At 42.9% G+C, this 27,678-nt stretch overlaps 4 protein-coding genes across 4 annotated transcripts in view; 3 read left to right on the forward strand and 1 right to left on the reverse strand.

Annotated features, from left to right (window-relative positions):
- The window catches only part of LOC106812703, a 23,694-nt gene extending 21,621 nt beyond the window's left edge, over positions 1 to 2,073 (forward strand). The window contains exons 7-8 of the mRNA XM_014816646.1: positions 661 to 896; positions 1,383 to 2,073. Coding sequence (XP_014672132.1) covers positions 661 to 896; positions 1,383 to 1,913 — 767 coding nt within the window. The 3' untranslated portion in view covers positions 1,914 to 2,073. The remainder of the gene's footprint in view (positions 1 to 660; positions 897 to 1,382) is intronic.
- A 10,279-nt stretch (positions 2,074 to 12,352) lies between these two features.
- LOC106812710 lies at positions 12,353 to 14,004 on the reverse strand. Its single transcript, XM_014816652.1, has 3 exons — positions 13,109 to 14,004; positions 12,820 to 12,995; positions 12,353 to 12,513 (listed from the first exon to the last, which is right to left on the reverse strand). Exons 1-3 carry the CDS (start codon positions 13,539 to 13,541, stop codon positions 12,358 to 12,360), a joined length of 765 nt encoding a protein of 254 aa, XP_014672138.1. The 5' UTR covers positions 13,542 to 14,004; the 3' UTR covers positions 12,353 to 12,357.
- A 290-nt stretch (positions 14,005 to 14,294) lies between these two features.
- On the forward strand, positions 14,295 to 16,934 carry LOC106812704 (zinc finger protein 862-like; the record flags this gene model as incomplete). The annotated part of the gene is made up of 2 exons (XM_014816647.1): positions 14,295 to 16,715; positions 16,887 to 16,934. Coding segments are annotated over exons 1-2 (624 nt in total), but the record flags the coding sequence as incomplete, so codon positions are not given.
- Positions 16,798 to 27,678, forward strand: part of LOC106812705 — an 11,763-nt gene continuing 882 nt past the window's right edge. Inside the window, exons 1-2 of the mRNA XM_014816648.1 lie at positions 16,798 to 17,116; positions 17,229 to 17,449. Coding sequence (XP_014672134.1) covers positions 16,983 to 17,116; positions 17,229 to 17,449 — 355 coding nt within the window. The 5' untranslated portion in view covers positions 16,798 to 16,982. The remainder of the gene's footprint in view (positions 17,117 to 17,228; positions 17,450 to 27,678) is intronic.

The following is a 27,678-nucleotide window of genomic DNA, read 5'->3' on the forward strand; positions in this document are numbered from 1 at the left end:
ATGGAAAATACATCAGAAAACTTATACTTATCTAGCGGTCATAAACCAAAACAAACATTTACAAACGGCGTTTGTTCTCATGTCTTGAAGGTTTTCTTCAGTCAAAGCAAATCAGTCAAGAAACGGCATGATATTTGGGTTAATTCACTCAAACCCATGTTGTTTTAAAGAAAACATACTAAAAACTACTTTAACCTAACTTACAGAAAGTTCGGGAAAGTTTTTGGTAGATAATTGGGGATTTTGGCTACAAGTCATGGAGGCTGACATCTTGCCAAATTCCAGCCAATCAGAAAGCGCCTAAATCCTTCCTATGTTATACCGTTTGGGGAAAAAAATTTCGCTGCCGGGCCAACCAATCACCGTGATTACAACCACTGGTTAGTGCTAAGAAAATACTTAAATTACTGTTTTGTTGTTCTCAAAAATGAACATATAAATAAGAATATATTCCAAAGTATTGTTAACATTTTGTATAAAATTTTCATAATTAAATATTTCTTTTAGATATTTTTATTTTGAAAAAAAATGTGGTCAATTATGTTAAATATTACACCATGCATGTAATTACCATTAAAAATTCTGTGTTCTTATCAATGTCAGTTTTCAAAATATGTTTACAAGCAAATTTTAGCAATTCATTACTCTCCTTGTCTGCAGGAAGATATGATGTGTTCATGCCAGTCTATAGCTGTACATCTTGCCAGGAGACTGCTACGTATGATATGCATCAGCTCTTTGGTTGTGGGTACTGGATTGGTACACCAGTTAGACCCAGTACCATATACGACATTCAGTTATTTCGATTATGGAATGACATCGTCGCAGTATCTCCAGATTTTCCTGCCTCTCGACTGAAAACTGTACTGGAAAGAGTTGGGAGGAATCATGGCAGGGTATGAATATATATTATATATTTATATATTATACTATGTAAAGTTATATTTCAAAATGACCTTTTATTGTTAATGATATAGGATTACACACACACATATATATATATATACAAAGAATATAATAATGCATTGCCTAAAATAGTCATTGTTAAAAATCTAATTAGAATACATTGTTGTACCGAATTGCAGAGGCATTGGTTTGGCACCTTTTTTAAAGGCCTTCCGGGAGTGGCGGTACTGTCACTATGATAAGACGAGGCTTATCTTAGACCCATTCTGTTGCCTTGCATGCACTCCTATACAGTTTGCTGCACACGCAGTAGTCATTATTAGCCAGATGAAATCTACTGTTCTGCAGTATGTTGTGCAAAACAATAGTTGCTTTCACAACTATTTCTGCAGCTTCAGGGGCAAAATTTATTTGCCTGTGGTATAGATGATCCAAACACGATTTCGGAGATGCGGCGAGCACGAGACAACCTATAGTTGAATATTCGCTTGAGAAAGAATTCCATTGGCCAATTTATGGTGAAACTCTCAAAAGAGGCAGAACTTTCTGACACCTACACAAACCACTGTGTGTGCGCAACGACAATAACTGTCCTGAATAATGTCGGTTTCAAAGACAGGGATATTGTTTCTGTGTCTAGGCATCGGAACGAGAAATCACTTGCAAGCTATGTTGCTGACACAAGGGTGGACACCAAGCGCAACATGTCGGATGCTTTGAGCACTATCACCAACAACCTGAATGCTGTTGTTCCAGTGAAGCCAACTTCTACCTGTAGTCATTCACCAGTGAATCCATGTGCCAAGCCATCCGTCATTCAGGATGAGTCATGTATAGACCTTTTGGACTGTGACGACTCCGTATTGTTTGACGCCCTCAGTGAAATTGACAACCGGAACAAAGTGAACGAAGTATCGCTGCACACCCAGAACCAGCAAATCCAAAATTCAATGAGTGCTCCATACTTCAATTTCAATAACTGCATTGTCAATATGTACAACAAGTGACTGTTCTAAATCACGTATTGATGTTGACGCTTTCAATGTGTATTCCAAAGGATACTTGGACAATACTTTTATTCCAATGTTTATTCCAGTTGCAATGTGTTACGTTTGTGTTTTAATACAAATTGAAATTGTTCGTTTAAGAAACTTTGTCTTATTCACTTCATATTCGCCAAGTAGATTGCAAAGTCATGTGATGCACTAAAAACATTATTGCCTGTTGTTGGGGGCAATAATATATAAGTATGTTGCAGTAAGGTAACCCTAGATGTCGTGTGTGTCATGACCGTCCTCGGTAGATTATTCTCTGGGTTATTGTTAGACCGAGTGTTTCAGGGCTTGCCATAGTAATTCGGGAGGCTATGCTGAGTGTTCCGCCCGGATTGCGTCATTTTGGTCTGCGGGTCAAGCCTTGTGATGCCAATATATCCGGGGAGTTCCCCTCTTCCAGGGTGTTTTCTAATAATACTACCTCACCTTGCTTGAACGCTTGGTAGTGGTGTAAGCTGCGGCTGGACTAGTTTTTAAACGTCTGGTTTTCCGCTAAGGTCCTGCGCACCTTTGAGCATCTGGAGCTCCGTGGGGGGCCAGGATGACAGTCTCTCGCCAGTAGCTTGTTACAAGCGGACTTGTAGGGGCTCTCGGAGTTCCTGATCCATGGCTAACGCAGATATAAGGGGCCACGGGGCAGGCCATATTGCAGGGTAGGGACGGGGTGCAGGTTCCATACTGCTACGGACCCGTGTCGGTCCGCCAAGCGACGACCCCCTTCCGGTCCGTGGAATGTTGCACCGCACTGATTCGGGCATCTGTTAGGGAGCACCCGAGGTAGTTGCGTCACGTGTGTTCTCTAGCCGGCTGGTACCGCGCTACTCACCCATGGGCATTCAGAATGATAACCCTTGATCGGAACGAATTTTGGGTTTGTTCCCCATTAGTGTTGGAGTTTGAGACAGATTCCGGAGTCCAAATCACGTGATGGTTGAGGGTGTGGTTTGTAAAAAAACTCTAGGCTGGTAGGGGAAGGCCAGGACGGTTTGTTCACCGAAGTGTGTGCGTCAAATAGTGTGAGTTACTCGTTTCAGGGGGATGAAAATGAGTACGGCAGATGACGGATTCGACCACCGCGATTCCTGCGGGAGGCTAGTAGGTGAGGAGGAGCAAGGTGAGTTGCACCAAGCACTGTGATGAGCTGGTGACTGGTAAGGGTAGCGAGCTCGCGTTTGCGCAGACGTGAGCGGAGAGATGACTAAAGGTGTACTTTCTCCATGGTTTGTTTCAGTGGTTACCGTGAGACGGTATGTCCGGGGCGGGCATGTCGCCAGCCTCATCTGGCGGGCAGATAGAGAGGGAGACGACGCAGCCGGATGGAGGAGCTGCGCCAGAGGGGAAGGAGACGACGCAGCCAGAGGTAGAAGCTGCGCCGGAGGAGGAGATGACGCAGCTGGAGGGAGAAGCTGAAGACGACGCAGCCAGAGGTAGAAGCTGCGCCGGAGGAGGAGATGACGCAGCTGGAGGGAGAAGCTGCGCCGGATGGGGAAGGAGACGACGCAGCCGGAGGGAGAAGCTGCGCCAGAGGAGAGGGGGATGATGCAGCCGGAGAGAAAAGCTGCGCCGGAGGCCGAGGAGGAGGCTAGGGAGAAGGAGCTGCTCGGCGAGGAGCCCATGGAGCTCGGCGATAGATGGGAGATGCCATTCGCGGACGAGCTGCTGTTGTCCCCTCCGGCAGAGAGCGACCCCAGTGGCAGGGGTCAGGTCAACCTCCCGGAGAAAGCACGCCACAGTCGTCGAGACCACTCGTCCGGGGAGTGCGACCCCCATCGTGGAGGAGCAGTGCCCTGCACCAGGGGTTCGGGACGGCCTGCGGGAGCCACCCCACCCTGGTCTCCGGCAAGAGGGAGTCGGGCCCGCGCTGGTGGATGGGGGCGGGGCAGGAAGGTGCGGAGAGCGGGCGCGTGTAGTAGGGTTCACAAACCCCGTGCCCCGGCGAGAGAGGCGCAGCCGCAAGTGCAGAGGCGCTCCCCCACCAGGGTGCAAATCCTGGGAGGCGGGCCCGCTGTACGCCGGTTTCGAGGGTCGTCGCGAGCCAGTGACCTCCCTGCGGAATGAGGCATGGCACTGGTGTGTCCGGTCCGGGGTGCCGACCTGGCACGTGGTTGATCACCACGCCGAGCATCATCTGAGTGAGTGCCTAGTCGCGCAGTGCCCGGTCCAGAGGTGTGACCCAGGCGTGGTGCTCTACCGCCTGTCACACCACCTGGCGACTGACCATCGTCTAGGTCGAGTCTACCGGATGGGCACGGACGGAAGATGGCCGGAGCAACACACCCGTACCGCCGAGTACAGGGAGTGTGCGAAAGGCTATCTCCGGGAGAAGACAGCGCTGGGGCCGAGCGCCCAGAAGGTGGCGCCGGCGTCACCAGCAGCCGGTCGAGCCATTCTGCGCCCGACGCGTAGGGATGGCCGAGCCTACGTGCAGGTAGTGGCTGGCACTCCGCCCAGGCCTGTAGCCGCGCACCGGGCCTCCTTGAAGCGGGAGGCGCCCAGCGCTGCACCTTGGAAGGCAAAAGTGCACGCTGCTGGTGTAGCGCTACCTGCCACGGGGCACACAACGTCGATCGCCACGGGGCACACAACGTCGATCGCCACGAAGCGCCCAACGTCGGCTGCCACGGAGCGCACGACTACGGCTTCAGAAAAGCGCGCGTGTTGTATCGGGTATGCCGATAGTGCCAACGTAGCACTGATCGGCTAATTGGAAAACCAGTCATAGCTAACAGGTTCATTTATTGTTACGTGGTCAAGTTTTTCTATCAAACTAATTCTTTTTATGAAATACTTAAAGGCCGTACATTTTTTTGTTGCAAGTGATGTATAATTTATGTCAACTTATCTGTTATATGAAAAATGCTTAATGTCTGCCCCGCCGCAGTAGATTACCGGCCAGCTCGACACCTCCGTAGCCGCCCCCACAAGATGAGGGGAGGCTACCGGCAGGACCAGTGGGTCCGCGTACCTGAGGGAGACAACTCATCATACAGGGACGTCTCCATCAGGAACCTCTCCGGACCCACCGATAGAGCAGTCAGCGGAAACGGGGGCGACGACTCTCGCCCCCGCTCCTGGCGCAGATCTACTGCAGAAGTGTGTATTGTGAGGAGGGTAACCTACTTGACTCCAATGTCATTCGATACCTATTCAACCATGCATGCTGGTCTATAATACAAACAAAAGCTGGTAAAGTAAGAAGGGAAGACGTCAAGAACCTTGATGCCTCCATATCAGCTGTCATTCTGCAGTGGCAGGAGAAAATCCTTGTCAACAAATTTTTCACGTTGTAGTAAAGTCACAACTGTAAATTTGATCACGTTGTGCAGCGAGCAGGGAATGGAAACTTGCAGATGATGTCTATAACATCGAGTTTACTTTCTTCTTTCGCACAGTATTCGAGCAACCGACGCAGGCGTTTCCCAGCGGGAACCGATCTATAGTCCTACGGGTCGTTGGTCCTACGGGTCGTTGGTCCTACGGGTCGTTGGTCCTACGGGTCGTTGGTCCTACGGGTCGTTGGTCCTACGGGTCGTTGGTCCTACGGTTATTAGTAAGAGGGGTAGAGTGAATGACCAATTTTTTTTTTAATTGTTTACATTTTCTTTAAAAAAATAAATTTCAAATTTTATTATATGTATGTCGCTTTTCACATATGGATTGAGAGTATGCACGGCAGACAGGAGTGGAGGAGGCAAAAGAAGAAATTCAATCTCTTATAAACTATTTAGTGTCATTACCCTCGAGACCTTATCACCAACTATTTCATTCACGCCACGAGCAAAATTTGCGTTATGTTTTTGGTACTAGTTTGTTGCCTTGGCTCGAAATAATTTCATTGGCCAGCCGTTGGGTTTTGAACGAGTACACCAGTTTAAGAAGTGCTGTGGTACACTACACAGGCAGTCCAGCTGCTGTGTAAATACGTATATTTTTGACCAGTATAATTATTTTTATCTGTTAGTGTTCATTTATTATAAGTTTAATGTGCATGCAGCGTACTTATTCTGTATCGGTGCATTGTAGGACAGCATTGGTCGTGGTTATTAAAAATTAAAAAATAAATTTTTAAAAAAAATAATCAATAAATTAAATTTAACTTTTTTTTTAAATTAAAATTAAATTTAAAACAAATAAATTAATTTAAAAATTAAATTAAGGAAAAAAATAAGTTTAAATTAAAAATAAAAATTAAATTAACACAACAATTAAAGAAAACATTAGCGTGGTGCCTAGCGTGCACCGTAGGACCAACGACCCGTAGGACCAACGACCCGTAGGACCAGCGACCCGTAGGACCAACGACCCGTAGGACCAAAGAACTGTAGGACTAAAGAACTGTAATCTTCCCAGCATGGTGGAGGATTCGGATGTGGAGGCTGAGGAAGACGATCTGTCGCTACTTGATGCTCGCACGAAGCTGTGTATCGGCTCAAAACTCGTGTAAAAACTCGTGTAAAAGCTCGTGTAAAAACTCACATGCAAATTTTAATGTGATGAAAACAACCCTGGAGGCGGAGGGCAGTGTGCTGGTCGACTGGTTCACAAAAAACCAGATGGAAGCCAATCCTGGAAAATTCCAGGGCCTAGCTATAGGCGAAAAAACCCACGCCCAGAACCCTGTCTTCAGCATCCAGGGCACAGACATCACATGTACAGACGAAGCAAAACTGCTGGGAGTCACCATTGATTACCAGTTAAATTTTGATTCACATATCTCAACTCTCTGCACTAAAGTTGGTCGACAAATTAATGTCCTACGCCGAATTGGCAAGTATTTAAATCTAAACTGTCGAAAAACCATCTACCAGTCCTTTATCCGATCAAACTTTAATTTCTGTCCCATCATATGGCATTTTTGTAGCACAAAAAACACCAAAAAACTTGAAAAACTCAATTATAGAGCCCTCCGCTATGTTTTTAAAGATTTTTCTACCACCTATGAGCAACTCCTAGCCAAAGACAACTCCATTTCATTACATCTCCAAAGACAGAAATTGATAGCGGAGGAAGTATACAAGATCTTAGCCAAAGAAAGACCATCCTATCTCACAACTTTGGTGCAGAGAAATGAGACAACCTACAACTCAAGGCGTAAAAATAGTGCCAAAGTTAACCATTTTAAATCCATCAAGTATGGCAAAAATAGCTTCCGGCACTGGGGGACAAAAATTTGGAACAGTCTGCCAAACTGTCTGAAAATTTCGGGGAGTTTCGCAGACTGCTCACCACCTGGAATGGCGATACCTGCAAATGTTCCATGTGTCGCTCCAGTGCCCCCTAATCATCAAACCTAATCATCAATTTTAATCTAGTTCCTTTTTTCTTTTATTTGACTAGACTTTAAATTACTAGTCATCCTTTCTCATCATTTGCATTGTAAATATTCATAATCATATCATCCTATTTTGTTTTAAATGTAAATTTTGTATATTGCTCATGTTAGATATCGGTCTACGAGCTAAATACAGCTCATGTTCCTGTAATTTTTATACCGATGAAAATAAATTTTATTTGAATTTGAATTTGAATTTGAATTTGAATCGGCGGCAACAGTGAGACCGACCACTCGCTGCTATTTGCCGCTGAAACGCAGGTGCGTTAGATGGCTGCGGTGGCAATGCTGGGGACAGTCAGAGCTTTCTACTCATACGTCCTCTCTCTTTCAGTCTCTCCCCTCATCTCTCTCTCCTCTCTCTCTCTCTCTCTCCCTCTCTCACTCACTCTCTCTCTCTCTCTCTCTCTCTCTCGCTCTCTCACTCTCTCTCTCTCTTGCTCTTTCTCTCTGCCTCTTGTCTCTGTCTCTGTTCCTCTCTGTTCCTCTCTGTCTCTCTGTCCCTCTTTGTCTCTCTCTTTCTCTCTCTCTTTGTCTCTGTCTCTATCTCTCTCTCTGCCTCTCTCTCTCTCTGCCTCTCTCTCTCTCTCTCTCTCTCCGTCTGTCATCTTAAAGCAACGGGCTAGGTATGTGACATTGTAATCAATAACCAAGATAGTGACTATGATGTATTCTATGTCCATTTTGAGCTTATCTAACTTGGTCAAACGCAGCTAGACCATGTATAAACTTGTACTGTGTGTTAGAATAAAACTAAGATTATCAGTAACAGTTTGACCTTGCCATCTATTGTTTACGTCTACTCATTCACCTACGACACCGCGCATTGATGCTACATGTGTAATAGGATCCCATAATTACACTGATTAATAGTTGAGTAATACGTGAGTTTGTTACTTTGTTGTATTATGTCAATAATATTGATACAAATAATTGATGTTCATTTTATAGGAGAAAATTTCCACAGTGGTAATTGCAGAAAATGTGGTAATTGCATGTGTTGATACTCTACTAACTCAAATATACTTTTCGTCTGATTCTAATTTCGAATACGTAAATGTAGCTGCCGTACTGAGAAAATGGAACTGATAGGGACAATCAAGGAATCTGTAATGGAAGTACTCCCAACACTGACGAATAAGCATGCACTGACAATTGCAAAGCAACTGACAGAATATGTTGGTGTAGAAAGTGTTGCAGACCTGCAGTTTGTATAACCAAGTGATTGGAACATGCTGAAACCCATTTAGATTAGAAAGTTGATCCAAGCTGGGAAGTGCAAGGGAGAAGATAAGTTACCTGACAGAATTATGGGTACTGGTATTCAACACTGCATTTCATATTCAGTACTCGAAAAAAATTAATGACATTTTAGTTTAAATTAAAATGTAAATTTATCCAAGAAAGAAAGAAAAAAATCATTGACTTTGATCTTGCTAATATTTATCAGTAAAAATGTACTAAATTTGGTAGGTGATTCGATAAATGTTGTAAAGAAGCTACAACAATCAGATTTGAAGTGTGATGAACAACTTGAGAAAGTGGTGGTCCATAGTAGTATCAACACAATAACTACTAGTATGACATCTGGCATTTGCCAAGAAACATGTCAAAATATTAACATGGGCCACATGCAAATAAATGTGAAACGTTTAGAGTAGTAAAGTTGGCAGCTTTATCTGGAATGGACTAGGGTTCCCACAGTCATTCCTGCTTTGTAGAATGGCTGCAGGATACGCGTGCACTGCGTCTGGCATGCCCACACCCAAGCAGATAGCGTTGCCTTTTCTTCCACACCCAATTAATTTTCTATTACTAGGTAACATCTCTACGATTAATTGCGTCGTAGATGGCAGCTTACGAGAAGCAGTCAGATTCATAGTATCGTCTAACATATTGGAGATATACAAAAACCATGATGGCCCAAAACTAACGATTGAGTTGGGAGAAGAGCAATATTAACTCCTTGGCAGCACATCACGTCTATAGTCGTAGCCGACTGTTGCCGAGTATTGGTGACGTTGGTTTATAAATAGATTGTTCTCAAGACACAATAAATGTGATTAGTTAGTATACTGACTGGTAGATGTCACTAGCAGCTCATGCTAGGTTTTTCTGGTACAATTTGAAGTTCATTCGTGCCACTAGTTGTGAAACAGGAAGTGAAATAAAAACAACAACACGGCCACGCCCAGTTCAACCATGTCAACACTCAAACAACAATTCCGAGTGGATGAAGCTGTCGATTTATCAATGACCTAAATCTTTTCTGGAAATCTGGAGTGACGATGGGAGAAGTCCTTCATAATCATAGCGCTGGAATAAAATTGGAGGTGATGGTGAAACAGGCTAAGGCGATAGTTGTCACGTCGTGTATACATTCACATTTCGACTCGCAGTGTGTCTTTTACCAGAATACGGTGTAGTAGTGGTTGTATAGGGACTGTGTTTTTGTTTATTTTTTTGTGTGTGAATTCATTCCGACTTTTTTGTGGGTTTCTTTAATCATGGATGTGACCATCGTGGAAACCGTGACCATTTTGTTGCTACCTTACTCTCTCGATGGATTTGACAACCTGAACCATTTTAAAAGAAAATTAGCTCCTATGCCCCCCTGGAAAATGACGGCTAACTCTGCTAGAGCCCAATATTCAAAATGGCCGCCAACAATATCTTGAAAAACATGAAATGTATAATATCTCTGGCATTAGATGAGCTACAAGGACGAATGAGGTGTCCCTTTTCACTAATTACTAGTGTTGTCAATCGGTTGTAATTTCGTAATCGATCATCGGTTGGACCCAAGTAACCGATGATCGGTTACAATCGGTTACTCGGGGTGTTGAATGCCTGCGTGTGCGTAACGTCGTGTGCATGTACGTGTGTGCATGTATGTGCTTGTTTAGCCCTGTTTACTGTTTGTTTTGCACTGTTTACTACTGTGTGTATAATACATGTACTGATTCTCATCACCTTTCCATGTTTTCTTGTTCAAATTAAAACTTTTTTCTTTTTTTTTTTGATTAAATTGATTATGGATTTTAATAACCAAGCGCTTTGTTCGAGCCAGTGTTCAAACGATGACCGAGTATAATCGATGATCGTGACATCACTACTAATTACGGCATTACAAATCCACTGGAATGGTTTTTGTAAAGTTCAGGATTCATCCTGACCTCTAAATACAAGATGGCCACTGTCCTCCATCTCATAAAACATGAAATGTAATATCTCTGGCATTAGATGAGCTACAAGGACGAATGAGGTGTCCCTTTTCACTAATTATGGCATTACAAATCCTCTGGAATAGTTATTGTAGAATTTAGGATTCATCCTGACCTCTAAATCCAAGATGGCCACTGTCCTCCATCTTGAAAAACATGAAATGTAATGTCTCTGGCACAAGATAAGCATCGTTCGGGCATCTGTAGAGGTCCAGACAGTGGTGACCGTACTAAAGAATGTCAGGGACAGGATCGACACGTACCATGACAAATGGTTTGTTACTTAAATATCATACAAGTTTGGCAATCTGATTACAATTTATAATCAGTGCCAAGTGACTATATCTATATTTGTTCATTGACCAATTCATGCAGCTAAACTTGTTCAAAAGGGAATATTTGTTTCAAATTTAATTTTAGGTTTGCAGCAGCTTCCGACATATGCTCAACTGTTGGCACTGAGCCAGCCCTGCCATGCCGATGTGGTCGGCAACGACACCGGTAGAATACTCCGGCTGACACTCTAGGTAATTTTTTCAAAAGGACCGTAACTATCCCCCTTTTAGATCACATCATCAATGAGATGCAGTCTCGGTTCACAGAGCTGCACTGCACTGCCCTGAGAGGAATTGCCCTCGTTCCATCAGCCCTTGTTGCCTTGCCTGCCTCCTAGGGCAACCTGGATGACTTCATAGACACATATCGGGCTGACCTGCCGTCTCCTATGATGGTTGCCGCAGAGGTGGAGTGCTGGCAACAGAAATGGCTGCTGCACCACAGCAAAGACGATTTGCCTGAGACCGTCACAGATGCCTTGCGCCAGAGTGGGATGTATCCCAACATCGAGATGCTGCTACGCATCCTCTGTAGCCTACCCGTCTCCAGCTGCACTGCTGAGCGAGCGTTCAGTGGCCTCAAACGTCTCAAGACCTATCTTCACTCTAGCATGGGCACGGTGAGAATGACGAGACTGGCCCCGATGCTGGTTCAACGTGACATCGACATTGACGTCGAGGAGGTCATCAACATTTTCGCAAGGCGCCACCCAAGACGCATGCGGATGGTCAATGTGTTGGATGACTAGACAGTATTCACGACTCTATAAACATGATACACGAATGTTCACATGACATTGTTTTCATTATTGGATTGTTAAATAAACAATGTATGGCACCAGGCTCGGTTTTGAACTTTTACCCATTAAATTTGACTAGTTGACACCTGTTATACCCACTTAGTATCACAATACATTTATTTGTATAGATCCCAATGTAACCGAGTAAGATCCGAGTAAACAACTCTAGGTCCAAACATGTTACTAGGTTTAAACTAGTACTTTTTTCTTTCTTTTTTAGCAACCAAGGGGGGTTACAGAAACCAAATAACCCCCCCTGGATACGGCCCTGCATGTACCATTATCACGTACCAAGTGCCCAAGACAGCTCATAGAACCAACAAATAAAAAATAATTAGTGCACAAATAAATCTATCTACGTTCATTTTTGCAGATAATTTAACAATTAGAATAGAGAAATGGAAAATACGTTTCCAGGGTATATGTAAATTTCTCTGCCATGGAACTTACCCACCTGGCTATTCAAAATCGCAAAAGCTGACTTTAAGAAGAATTTCAAGAAGCTTCAAAAAAGAAGGTAGGCCTACTGTTATTCGCATGCCACGGTGCAGCTATCTCCTAGTGAACATGTAGCGCATTATTATGACAATAACTCAACCATGAGACAGTGCATCCCCTGCCTGTGAACAGGTAGCACATTATTATGACAATAACTCAAACCTGCGAGGAGCTTTCCACTTTGCTGTACTGTCTTCTGGAGGGAGGTCAGCAGAGCATCGTCACTGTCTTCATGTGTTTGCCCTTGCCCTTGCCCTTGGTCACTGTGGGCATGTCAACATCATCCAAGGTAGCACCAATGTCGACACAGGCAGCCTCTGCAGCACACAAGTCCCCCTGGTGTTCTTGTATGGTGGCCTTGACCTGCAAAGACAAAATAATAATATAATTAGGAACATGCAAACATTTTCAGATTACAAAATAAGACAATGTTGTTTTATTAGCAAATTACTTGAATATACTGAAATGTCGATCAATGATTAAGACTTTCTGTTAACATGCTGAAGTATTATGATGCACTCTTCTTATAGATGTGTTGCTCGTTATCAACATAAGTTAAAAGAATGCAAATTGATTTGTCTTTAAAATAATGAGGTCCAGAGCCTGGCTGAATGGCGTGAGTGAATGAGTGATTTTTGAGTGAATGAGTGATTTTTTAGCAATACTTACAGTTTTGCAGGGCTCTGGACGGTGTCTGATGACTGACTTCAGGAAACCGAATTGGTCCCTGATCCATAGCTCCCTCTCAGTCAGCTCAACAGCAGGAGCGCCGTCACCACTCTTCTTCTTGTGCAGCCTGGTATGGGTATCCCGGAGCGATTTAAACCACCCTTGGAGATGTTTATCTGAAAATACAAATAGGCATTAAATATGAATGAAAAATTATATATTTAAATATTAATAAAAAATTATATATTTAAATATTAATTGAAAATTATATATCAAATGTGATACTTACAGCTTCTTGGTGGTTCCATACTGGCGCCCTGGTCCTCCCACAGCTTGTTCTTGAGGTCCGTGCGTCTGTACCCATTCAACTTGCAGTCCCAGATAATTGGCTTTGCTTGCAAGAACTCCAGCATACTCTCCTCCTGTTCTACTGTAAGGGCAAAGTCAATCTTCGTAGCCCTCTTCTTTGCCTGATCATTGGGCTTTCTGGAGTTGGATGCAACAGAAACGACAGAGCCTTCACGGGACGGAGGAGTGGGTGAGCGAGGTTCTCTAGACTGTGTATGGCCGGTAGAATGAAGGTTAGGCTGGTCAGGTTGGTCAGGTTGGTCAGGCTGTTCACGCTGGTCAGGCTGGTCTGGCTGTTCTGCAGGTGGTGGTGATGGTTTTGGTTGGATCTTTGCTCTCCGTCTTCCAGTGGCAGACAATCGCTTGGGCGGCATGGTAGATGCTTTATTGATTTATGACGAGAGCGGCACCGCCGGCACGGTATTTATCCTGGTACGTCACGTGATCGTTCGTGACACGCCGAGCACGCTGCACATGCGCTACTCATACGCTACCCATACGCTGGCCATTCGTCGAGAACGCCAGGCACTCGTTGACCATACGCTCGGATACGCTCCCATAAGTTATTTATAAGTTAATGATACGCTATACATACGTTGGACACACGTTGTGTATACGTTGTGTATACGTTCAATTCGTTGTGTATACGTTATGTATACGACCAATCCACAAAAATCCAGATTTTTTAGGTGCCCGGGTCGACGTATGCCAGCGTATGATGGCTTTTCCAAAATAATTCATACGCTCGGCATACGTTAAGGCTATACGCTCTAGTGTGACAGGGCCATTACGAAAAGCAGTCTCGCCAAACACCTACACGCAGTAACGGGTCACGTCATTGACGCCCTATTCATGCCCATCAACGAAGAAGGCGGGGCTTATTCTGATTACGCATATGCCAAAATGCAACAGAAGGACGTAGCGCAGTGCGCTAAACGCCGTGCTATTTCCGTTTTTGTGCCAAACTCTATCGTAGGAAACCGTTCTAGCCTAGCAGAATGCCGTAGTTCCTGAGATCGGCGATTTGGTACTGTGATGGGTACCCACCTTATATTATATTATAGAGAGGTGCGGCGTAGGCTGTGATTGGAAAACAGTGTCAATCCTCGGCGCGCCTCAACATCATGGCCGCATCACGTCAAGGTGTGAAATACAACTCCACTACTACTACGTGCAACTCAATAAATCGAGTTAATACATACACTGATTAATACTTCCTGTACTGATACAGGAGTGAGACACGCTCAAAACACACAAAATTCAACAATTGCTTGCCTTATTTTACCTATGGCTATCATGATTTATTACGTGCAACTCAATAAACCTTACATCAAAAATAGCATTCGCAAAACCAATTGCCAGCTCACGATATTTGTTTACTAGGCAAGCCTCTACCAGACGTTGCTATAGCCTACGGAAGTACAGTCCGACCTCCTTTATCTGGCCAACCATTATCCAGAAATCTCTATTAACTGGCCACGATCAAGATCTGTATGTTCTGTTTTTTCATTCGTTTCCACCTAAAAATCTCGCTCAAAACTCGCTCAAAACTCGTGCGATGTACCAATGATTCTCGCGCGATGTGTGTGTGTGTGTGTTGTCCGTTATGCCTGCAGACAACTTTCGTCCGTTAACGAACAACTTTTACTAGCGGACGTTAGTGAAACACGCTGTCGCGCTACGCACTCGCGATCGATCGAGCCCCGTACTTCAATCAAAGGCGCCGCTGCCACGCACATGGCTGAAAAACGCGGCATGGCTGTATCAGATTTTCGTGACACCATTCAGAATTCGAGCAAATCGGCGTAGAATTGCAGTTTAAAAATGAATTTTTCAAGTACATGTAGGTTCCACTTATATTATTTGTATTCGCCAGTATTCGAATAATGACGACGCGAATAACGAATATGTATAGTCCAACAACAATATTCGGTGCACCGAATACGCGAGTGTACCGGCAGGGCTTGAAACTAACGCTCGCTCACTCGCCCGAGGCTAGTAGAATGTCTGGGTTGACCAGCCCTGCTGGCGAGTGGGAATGCCTACCAGATAACATATTACTAGTACTTTTTCAGCAACTACTAACCCGATCGAACTAGTAATAAGTAGTATAAAATTTGCGTGTGCAAACATGAAATTGCAAAACCTAAACAACATTCACGATGCTGGACGCTGCCATATTGGATACACTTGGCGCCATCAAGCGGGCACTTTCATAACGATTTTGAACTCAAATGCGTTGCTATGCAGCACGGTTGCTATACGGGCAAACAAACAAAAAATAATACGAAATAACTATAATAGTACTAAAATGTATAGATATCTAACAGGAAAAGTGCCCCCAACTAAAAAACTTAAAACCAAAGAGGACATTAGATGCCAACAGCAAAAATATGAGCAAGGGAAAAGGCAAAGGAAATTTCAGGAAGCATGGCTGGAAACATACAGTTGGCTTGAAGTTGTGAAAAGCAAGTCCAAAGATGAGACAACCAGCTCTGGTCAACCAAGTACTTCTAGTTCTGCCTCCACTTTCAACACAACTGAGAGTGAATGCAGAATGTTCTGCAAAGTTTGCCGAAAATATGAGAAGCATGGCATCTTTGTCACAGGGTCAAGAAATTATAAAGTAGAATCCCTTAAATATCATGATGAGTCTGCCAGCCACAGGTCTTTCGTTCAAAGGGAGAAGGCCCTAACAGCACGTCCAGGGACATCAGTCGCCGAAAAAAACAATAGAGAAGCTAAATGAGTCAAACTACCTCCGCCTTGGCAGGCTTTTCAAGAATGCTCATGCTGTAGCAAAACATGGCAGGCCCTACACTGACTACACATGGATCTGTAAATTAGACGAGGCAAAAGGTGTAGACGTAGGAAAGACATACCGCAATAACAAACAGGCTGTAAATTTTGTCCACTACATTGCTGAAGCCCAACGCAAAGAAATCTTTTCCAAATTTAAACAGAGTACATTCATGTCGCTAATCTCTGACGGATCCACAGACACAGCATCGTCTGAAGCAGAGATATTATACCTTCGTCACTGCCATAGAGGAATTTTAAGGACCGACTTCGTGGGAATAAAAAATGTGCCAAAAGCTGACGCTGCTGGAATCACTACTGCCATTTCCAATATCCTAACAGACAACCTTGGCGACACTTGGAAAACTAAAATTGTGGGTATGGCCACAGATGGCGCAGCGGTGATGCTTGGTAAAACCAATGGAGTGGTAGCTCGTTTGATGCGAGAGGTCCAAAGGCCTTTTATCCAAACCATACACTGCTCAGCACACAGACTGGAGCTGGCTTACAAGGATGCCACTAAATCATTAGACATCTTCAATAAAGTGGACAACATGCTACTGGCCATTTATCTTTTTTACAAGAATAGTCCACTAAACAGGGCAAATCTGAAAGCATCCTTCAACACTCTCGCACAGAAGCCTTTAATACCTTCAAGAGTAGGAGGAACGAGGTGGCTGCCACACATAAAGAGAGCTCTGGAAAATCTGCTGATTGGTTATGAACCAATTATGCAACATTTAACGCAGGTATGTAAATTAGTTTGCAAAATGCTCAGGTGCCCTAGAAATACTAAAATGCTCCCTTAATATTGACATAATTTTAAAGATTATTAATATTGTTTGATTGTATGCAACAGCTAGTGACGGTCTGAAAATCAATTTATTTAATTTGTAATCTTATTTTTGTCTTTTGGACAGATTCAGAATCCCAATGATGCAGCCCACCGAAAGGATTCTGCGAACAAGGGGAGAAATTTTTTAACACTGCTCTCCCGAAAGGATGTTCTGTACTTCATGTTCTTCCTGTGGGACGTAGTAAATTGCTTGTCTACTGTCTCAGAAGCCTTCCAGCAAAGAGATGTCACTATAGCGGATGTGTATCAAGAACTTGAGGCAGCAAAATGCATCCTTGAAAAATACAAAGCCAGGTATTTCCAAACAATTCATTAAACCCAGAACAACAAGATGTTTTCAACTATAGTTTGCAGCTTTGAGAAAGGTGCTTGGAGTTAGAGGTTTTTCTGTTGGTTTTTATTTTAGGGATGGACCAAAACTCAAGATGGTCATAGGTCTGGATGAGTACAACGACAAGGGACAAGTACTGAAAGGCCAGTCAACATCCTTTACTTCCTACAGAAAGAGGCTGATTGATGGCTTGCTGAAAAGTCTGGGTAGTCAGTTTGAGGTGGACGAGAACCTCATGAAAGCTGCAACCATAGTGAAACTGGAGTTGTGGCCTCAGCTACTATCTGAAGACCAAGGTAAAGAAATAACAAGTGCCGCAGAGCGACAGCGCTCATCTAACGTCTACTGCGGTGACTCTGTGGTGGCGTGGTGGGATTCTAGTAAACCCTGTTAGTCCCAAATGTGTTCACATACACGCCAAAACAGTGGAATGCACAGGGATGACTGCTGTTTGGAAATGTTTGAGCCCATCCTCTATCATATGTAGGTAAGTCCGACACCGGTTAGTTTTTTTTATCATTTTTTCTTGGGAAAGGGGAGAGACAATGCATACATGTACCAGTTGGTCATGCGTCTCCGGGAATGGGGGTCGAAACCCGTTCTGGTGGTAGGAGCTTCTGCCCAAATTCCACTTCCACTAACTTGGGAGAACATTTGATTATTCTCAAATTCCTGCCAGACTGTCCAAAAAGACAAGTTTACCTGGAAGTATGGTGTAAAAATAACAGAACTGTGCTATATTTAAATTAATAAGGTATGCCACACTGGAAACTATTTTGACATCATGTAAAGACTAGAAAAGATATTGAACAGTAATGACAGTATATATATAAGCTGTTATATGTACTGGGCAGTCAGGACAAATTTCAATAAAACCCCAAAAAAAACTCAACGAAAATGGCACCAAAAGAACGCCCCAAGTCCAAAGCTACAATTTCCAGACAGAAAATGAAGGAAAATGACCCAGAAAAATATCGAGAATATTTAGACAAGCAGCGCGAACGTTCAAAAAAATGGCAAACGGAAATGAATGCAGAATTTAAAAAAGGAAACCCTCTGAATCCGTATTTGCAAAGAAAGAAAGGGAAATTAAGCTGCAAAGGGCCAGACAAAGCCGACATGAACAAAAATTAAAGAAAGATGTTGGAAATGTTAAGCGTACACTTAAACAACAACGTAAACAAGCAAATGGGACCCAAACTCGCCACGCAACACTTTCTAAAAAAGAATACAACTAGAAAATGAAGCAAAAAGAGAGGGAAACAATGACACCACACACAAAAATGTGGATAAAAAAAGGACAGAACGCAAGGCGGCCAAGAAGGAAAAAGTACAGGCAACACAATCAAACCAAGCAAGAACATTTATGTTCCGAAGAGTTTGCGTTTATAACTTGTATATTTCGGAATAGCGTTAAACTTATCCGGAAGAGGGCGCGACAGGGAGCGCGGGGAGTGCTTCATAGAGTCACGGGGAGTTTCGTGAGTGCATACGTGTCAGCGGGCGTTGGCAGTGCATACGTGTCAGCGGGCGTTGGCAGTGTCTTTTTCGAGTCGTGTATCGAGTTACAACCGTCGACAGAGGTTTTCGATTAAATAGTTATACAGTCCTTTACTACACACTATGCCGTCTTCTTATCGTATCGTTCTACCGGGCAATTCACTCCAACATTTACTTTGACGTCAATACCAGAGGATCCACCAACAGCTAAGGACACATTATGTGAGAACGCTGCTCCCCTGTTTAACTCTAGGCAACACGACAAGGAGAGTTCAGAAAGCATTGTGCCAGAATCACCAAGAAAGTTTGCACAGATCCTCGGCAATATTATCAGTAGTGCTACTCCTAGAAAGAGAAAGGCACTGGGTGAGATACGTAACACATCCCCAGTTAAAGGACTGAGGATTCCAGTTGATGAGCTGAGACGCACCAAAAAAGGGACGTCTGCCCTGCAGGAAATGGCGAGTGTTTGTGAACAGGAGCCGCAGACAACTTCCAGAAAAACTAAAGTTGAATCGCAGAACTGTATCACGTGTGTGTGAACGTGTCAAAAAATGTGAAGAAATTGTCTCAAAGCCATAGAAAAAATGGTAAAATAGACAAAAACTATATTTATATGCAACTTGGAAGCACTGAAGTGTGAATGTATAATTAATAATTATATATTTAATTGGTAATAAAAACAATTTACAAATGACGTCTTTTTTTGTCTCGGACCGCTCCGGACTGCTTCGGACCGCCACGAACCTCCCCTGGATGACCTACAGACTGCCCCGGACCGCCCCGGAATGCTCCGGACCAGAAACATTTTGGCTATAAATACAGGGGGATTTAGGGAATTTTCATCATTCGAGCTGCTGACATAGTTAATGACATCTAGTATTTGACTTTGATTATTATTTTGCAGATATGCCTCCACGAAAGAAGAAACCTGTCTTGAAAGTTACTACTGTTGCCCAAAAAAAGTGATTGAACCAGAGCCTGAAACAGAAGATTGCATCCATACTCCAGAGATTTCAGAAAAGGAGGATGAGCCTCCATCAACCACCAGCGAACCCTCAGGCGAGACAGACTCCCTGCCAGCCCCCTGGTCCAAGCAGCCCAAGACAAAGGCCCTGGTGCTAGCCGATAAGCAGGTGGATCTCGCAGAATGGATCCGGAGCCATCCTTAAATATACACAAAGGGTCTGAAGTTGTACAAGGACTCGGGGGGGAAAAGCAGAAGCTGTGAGATGACAAGGTGGGGGAGATGGGCATGGAGTCGGACTTGCTGCGCATCTGGTACGAAAGCATTCGTACAAAGATTGGGAAGCTGACGGCAACTAAGTCTGGGTCAGCGGCGAAGGAGGAAACAGAGCGGGATATAACTCAGCCATGAGACAGTGCATCCCCTCCCTGTGAAAAGGTAGCACATTATTATGACAATAACTCAGCCATGAGGCATCCCTGTATTGTTAGTACTGGCACCGGTAGCATCATATCATAGGTAGCATGCTTTCTGTTTCACAGCATGCGCGCTATATTCTGCACCCAAATGGAGATGCAATTGCTCACGCTACACCGGAACACCTTTGTTTGCTAGAGTGTACTAGGACTGTCACGTCCAAACCATGCTGTGTTGCTTGTCCGTCATAATGGTCAAATTAAATCGAGACCAGCTGGCCATTCCCCTCAGAGTTTTGGTTTTAAACAGATAGCAAAGTAGTACTGGGGCACATTCATAATCATGCCAGAAGGTTCTACACTTATGTTGTTAATCGAGTGGTTCGTATAAGAAAATCCACCACATCGGAACAATGGTCATATATGTGACCCGCTCCAGCATAATACGGACTAAGTCACAAGTCATTGTTTTGAGTAATGAGCACGAACACATGTCAATGCTGAAAATGGCCTACCTGGACAAAAATGAGATTTTTACAAAAATAAGTTCCTAACCCTTTCCTGCATACTGGTTATTATAGTGATCATTAGTTTTGGCCCCCCCTGTATCCCTTAAACGTGTATATGAACCCCGTATGCATGTTGGTTATTTTAGTTACAATTAGCGGTACCAAAAATCAATACTAGATGGCAGCACTGCTCAGCGAATGACATCCAACATGGCAGCTCCAACAAGAAAAAAGTGAGTTCAATTACTTGCACCAAAATATTGCCAAAATAATTACACGCAGGGGTCTGACTCTAGATCATCCAAAAATCCCGAAAAATAATAAAATGACACTTATAAAACATAGTAAATACTGTTTATAATCAATTATCAATTATAGTCACCCTCATGCACCCGGGTTTATGTATGTATAGCCTCTAAATATAACAGATATTCAGCATATACTTAGCATATACTGTGTTTATTGCTGCTTGATATGCATGTATATATTCCAGCAACTACAGAACAGCTGACTGCTACCCAGCACTGCTATGCACTACAGTAATTAACCCTTTTACTTTTGTAGCAGCCAGCGTCTTACTGCGGAACAAGTCGCTGCGTGTCTTGTTGATGATGAAGATGACTATCCCTCAGGGAGTGAGGATGAAAGACTGGAAAGTGAAGGGGAGCAGTCTGAACAGGAAACTCTGGAACAAGAGGACCTAGATGATGACGATTCAAGCCCTGAATACAATGGTGATGCTGATGAATTTTTGCGACTTTGGTCGTTCTGTGCCACAGTTGTCTTACAACCAATGCAATCACAAACCACTTGTACGAGAACTTTAATCATCTTTTTGAAACTTTAGACCAGCAGTGGCTTCGTCCAAGGCATCTGGACGAGTACGCACAGGCAATTAGAAACAAAGGAGCTGCTCTCACAAATTGCTGGGGATTTGTAGATGGCACAGTCCGCCCTGTATGCCGGCCTTCGCAGCATCAACAGGTCATGTATAACGGCCACAAGAGACTGCATGCCCTGAAATTTAAATCGGTAACGGCTGCCAACGGCATGATAGCCCATCTTTATGGGCCAATAGAGGGTCGAAGGCACGATTGTTACCTTCTGAAGATGTCTGGGCTCCTTAATGAGCTTGAAGAGCATTCTTTTAATTCTTCTGGGGGTGTAATGTGCATCTATAAAGACCTTGCATACCCTCTCTGAACCCACTTGCAGGCACCCTTCAAAGGGAATCTCACGCCAGTTCAAAATGAGTATAACAAATCAATGTCAAGTGTGCGTACATCTGTAGAATGGCTCTTTGGGAACATTGTGAATTTTTTTTAATTCATAGACTTCAAGAAGTCTCAGAAAGTCTGGTTGTCTGCATGTGGGAAGATGTATGCTGTTTGTGGACTGTTGACCAATGCCCATACTTGTTTGTATGGTAATAACACCTCTAAATTATTTGGATTGGAGCCACCAGCACTTGAAGAGTATTTCCAGACTCGCAACTAGAAAATATATTCCTTGTTGCATGGAATATGTGTTATTTTAGACCAGTACAAATTGTAGATCTATTGAACTGAATACATGTATTATGAAGCATTGTGTGTAGTTGGCCAGACGATTTCTGATTTAATTGACACACAGGTAATTAAGTTTGATTCTTGCAATCACTCCCAGGGATGGTCAGAACTCTTTAGAGTGCTAGTTACAAAAATTTGTTAGCAGACTTTATAAAAAAGGTGGTTACTTAATATGGTTATATATTCGAGGAATATAGGTTTAGAGGTAGGTATGGAATACTGTTTTCACATATCGCGTTATTCATACTAGGACAACATCACAGCTGATGGAGATCTGTAACACACATGATTAAACTGAAGCACAGAAAATGTGGTTAAACAAACTAAACTGAACTGGTACAGTCACAGTACATTATTCTCTAGGTACTACAGAATTTCAATAGAGCCAAGGCCTATATGACGGAAGTCCTATTGAATCTGCTGATGTACAAAAACTCAGAGGAAATGGACATTTTGATTTCGATCCAAGGCCACCGGAGCACAGAAATCGGGAAGGAAAGATAGACTACATTAGTAACCTATGTGTTAACTATCAGGTGCCCGTTTATATTTGTGGTTTTTATATGTTGTTGTGACATAGGTTACCAAAGGCTTGGCACAGTCACAGACCTAATATAAATTCATCTATCTCACTAGAGATCGTTATGAAGGTACTGTTTTTTGGAGTAAATGTACTAAATCAATATTACAACGTGTGCCATAAACTTCTTCCAGATAGATAAAAACATGCCCGTAATGCAGCTGTTTTGTCCAGCAAACCTGCTTGCCATTACACTAGACCATGACTACCTCGAGCTGAGTGACGTAGACGATTTCTTAAAATGAAAGTGTCAATGACACTGTAGCTCACCACAAAAAAAGGACACAAATGAGTGAGTAAGAAGAAGTCAGTTTTAATTTAGCAACCATCGACGTACATTATAGAAACGATTTCCATCTGTATATCGCAATAATAATTTATAAACCAAAATAAATCACAATTTGTGACTGTAGATGGCACTACACCCGCTTTGTAGCGATGGCGTTCGAAATAAACAGGTTATGCTGTGTTCCGACATGTTTTGTAAATCTTTACTCTAATATAGACGTTTTATCGGCAAGGTGGAGAGGAAATACCAATTTTGCATTAAAGATATTGTCAATGAAATCTTGTAAAACGAACCAGACGAGTGCGACACCACACTGTTTGTGTTTATATAATATGCTATATAATTGCCAAACCCTACCTAATTTGCATAATTTTTTTTTAAATATCAAAACCCCTAGCCCTTATTCATTCACATACCAAAAAATGAGCAAAATCCGTTGAAACTGAACTGACTAATGGCAATTCCCATTTTTGCCAAAAAATCGCCGTGGCTCGAATGTACGTCGACTGGCGTGCTTCAAAATAGGACGTTCAATATGAGAGCATAGCAGTAACAACTACACCCCATTTCAAACATGTGGGTCAAACGGTTCCTGAGTTATCGTTGACCGAAACCAAATGTTGACGGACGGACGAACGGACGTACGACGGACGACGACCCATGGCAATAGCTCAGCTTGACGATGTCAAGGTGAGCTAAAAATCAATAGTAAATATTAGTTGAAAATATACATCAACACTTGACTAGATTAATCAATTACCACACAAATCTTTTAGTTTGAATATTTCATAGTTTATTTGACTGTGATTTTACTAGGTAGTCTAAATACTGTTTGCATAATGAAAAAATTGTTAATTTATGTACTACATCGCCCAGAACTGCGAGAAATGTTTATTTGTATAATATCAGTTTAAACATATAGAAAATGCCACCAGAGAACAGGACAGAAACAAATTATGGCTGGCGGAAAGGCAAAAGAGGCTTACAGCTTCAAATTTTGGTAGAATTTGCAAGGCTACTAGCAGAACTGATATGGACAAACTTGCTAGGTCTTTAATCCATTGTGCATGGGAGAAGGTTCAAATCAGTGGCAGCAGAACAGTTTGAAAAACTGTTTACTGTCAAGAGTCATGAGTGTGGACTCTTTGTTTACAAAGAGCACCCAGTTCTTGCAGCATCACCAGATCGGATAATGAATAGTGATACATTACTTGAAATCAAATGCCCTTACGCAAGCAGAGATAAAGTTATTCACCATATTACTGTACCCTACCTTGAGAAATTCGACGATGGGTTTAGACTTAACCCTAATCATGATTACTACTATCAAGTCCAGAGACAGTTACCTTGCACCAATATGAAACGATGTCACTTTGTCATTTACACCGTTAAAGATCTTAAATGTATAGAAATGATGCGTATAGAATGTAGCGAGATGATGCTTTCGTCCATGTTATGGTGAACAAACTTATCAACTTCTACAATAATTATTTTAGAGCTGCCATAGTGAACAGGCTTATGTACTCAGATTACTTTGAAATATTCTAAAATTACTTGGATAAAGTCAACATAATACAAGAATGTAATTACATAATGTAATGCTAGAGATCGTACTTTAAAGTACCGTGGTACTGGGAAGTAACTACTTGCATATGATCAGACAAGGTTGCAGTAAAATTCGACTACAGTGTGGCCCCACTATAACGCAATCACTGAGGTCCATAAAATGTATAAATCAGCATATGACATATTCCATATAAATGTGGCAGTACTGTGCCAAAATTTATGTTTGTGTTTAGTTGCATCTGATCGGTATAGAGGGCAGCACCTCTCAGTGTTCTAGTTTCGCACTCGGTCCTAATATTCTGAGAAACGAGGCAGCGTGGTTGTGGGAATGGCGCCAGCTTTTTTATTCTTGTCCGAAGGTGCTAGCCGCTTTGTGTACTAAATAAATACATCCCTTATATATGTAATCTGGTCTTCTGTAGTCTGGTTACATAAATGGTGGCAGCGGTGGGATAGTGTTGTTACAAAGCGGCTAGCTGGACTGAGGAATTATGGCAGAAGTTGAGGCCCTGCGTCTGGAGCTACAACAGCTACGTGCTAGACTGGATGAGGCTGATCCCCCACAACAGCCGCCAGCGCCAGCGGTGAGAGTGGTGTATGCCCATCGCAAGCTACCTACCTTCGAGGTGGTAACTATAACTTTGGTGTTTGTGAAAAGACCGTTTCAAACATATTTGTGACCTGGATTAATTTCATGTACTGTAAGTGGCAAAAACTGAACTTATGGCCAAGCAGGGATTGAGTTAGATTCTACAACCCCACCGATTTTAAGAGGTTGTACCCTTCAACACGAATCATCCTAGATGGTGTGGAGTTTCCCATCCAGAAGCCAAAAAACCCTAGGGCACAACAAATAACATATTCTACTTACAAGAATAGAAACACACTGAAGTCTGTTCCTGGCATTACTCCTGGGGGACTGGTAAGCTTCACTTAAGACTTAACCCTAATCATGATTACTACTATCAAGTCCAGAGACAGTTACCTTGCACCAATATGAAACACAAGGAAGACTACACCGACTTCAACCATCACCCAACCTCTCAGCATCAGCGATGATGACGAGGGGGCCGACATACTTAAGAAGCTGCAACACCAGCAGGTCGAATCTGGCAAGATCCAGGAATGAATAGCAACTATGCTGGATGCCAACCAGCAAACTGCTATGGCGCAATTCGGGAGCTTCATGGGCAGATTGGGGATGCAGATTGACAAACGTTTAGTCAATGGGTTCTACCGCGACGCTCTGGACCTGACGATTAACGCGATAGAGGTTACCAAGTCAACAGATCCTCCCTTGCTGTCACTAGAAACGTTGCGCCAAAAGCTCTTCCTAAATGCTCTGCATAAGAAGAAAGCAGCTGTACAGAGAAAAGTTGACCACAGGCGGCTCCCTCCCACCTCCTCAGCTGCGAAGTACCACTGTCTCAGACTGTACCATCAGGTACAAGAGTGGCTATTTAACACTCTTGACCCCTCAGAATATGGGTGGGTTCTGAACTCCGATGGCAAGTATGGACCCCTCTACACAGACAAGGCAGTGGCACCTCCTAATTTGCTCAGATCCATTAGCTGTGGGTGTAAAACCAACTGCTCTTCAAAGCGATGTGCCTGCAAGCAGCTTGACCTCCAGTGTACTGATTTCTGTGGCTGCCACACTGTAAGTGTAACCGGCAACCAGGAAACCGGAGATGATGAGGAAGATCAAGGATTGGTAGGGGACGCCGAAGAAGATGTCCCAGTAGATTGACTTTTCCAATTTATCGACTAAACTTGCTGTACTATAAGTTATAATGTTGTACTAATTATTGTACTATAACTTATGATATATAGGACTATTTTGATAGCTTCGGTCGATTTTGGGACATGCTGTAAGTTAATTTTTTGTACAGTGCATTAGACTTGTTACTCTTCCTGGACGATTGTGATACAATAGTTCTGTTAAAGGACAAATTATATTCTATTGTTTGTATTCAATCAAATCCTGTGTATGATTCTTTATCGAGTATCTTCGGGTTGTTGAGTTCGTAAAGCTTCATAATCAATACTTGTTTAAATTTGCTTGTTGATGCAGATTACAAATTCATCTGGGCAGATGTCGGTGTTAAGTATTTTCAATGTAATAATTACAAAACATAATCATTGATAAATATTTCTTGCATTAAACACATTGAAATGTTGTATTTTAAGGTATGGGATCAGCATCAGACGCTCAGATTTACAATGACTGTGAGCTGAAGGAATGCGGTGAAGCTGGTACCATAGGTTTCCCTGACCCAGAGCCTCTCCCCAACGACACCCAGGATGTGCCCTATTTCTGGATCGGCGACAATGCCTTCGCCCTACGAACGACCATGATGAAGCCGTACGGCCAACGGGGTTTGACGAAGGAGGAAAGGATCTTCAACTACAGGCTTTCCCGAAGCAGGAGAGTAGCAGAAAATGCATTTGGCATCCTGGCAAACCGATTCCAGGTTCTACTGACTACCATGCAGCATGGGCCCTCCACCGTCAAGCTCATCGTCACCACGTGCATGGTCCTGCACAACCTGATGAGGACCCGGTACCCACGGCTCCAAAACCAGCAGCTTGACCGTGCAGAGAATGAGAACCGCAATTTCGTCCCAGGAGAATGGAGAGAGGGCCGTAACTTGGAGGACACCAAGAAAGTGAGTGGCATGTTTGAATTGTAGAATTATAACATTTCATATGTCTATTGTAATATCAATGTGTGTGTTTGAATGAAAATGAACGCTTGTTTTGTTTAATTTATGATAAAAATGAAATGCATCAATTCCCAAGTAATGACATAAGATAATTGAGGGTCTACTATACTTATATCATTACTTGTCAATTGATAAGTGGTTGGATAATGAATGGGATACTGTACATATGAATAGATATTTTTTTTAATACTTAAACATGGATAACTAAATAAAATGATAGACACAAAATTAAGGTTTGACGAAACTTTTATTAAACTTCAAATGATCCACTGATCAAATGATCAACAATAACTTTTATTAAACTTCAAATGATCCACTGATCAAATGATCAACAATAACTTTTATTAAACTTCAAATGATCAACTGATCAAATAATCAACAATAACTTTTATTTAACTTCAAAT

This window comes from Priapulus caudatus, unplaced genomic scaffold, assembly GCF_000485595.1.
Source record: "Priapulus caudatus unplaced genomic scaffold, Priapulus_caudatus-5.0.1 Scaffold677, whole genome shotgun sequence".
NCBI lineage: Eukaryota > Metazoa > Priapulida > Priapulimorpha > Priapulimorphida > Priapulidae > Priapulus > Priapulus caudatus.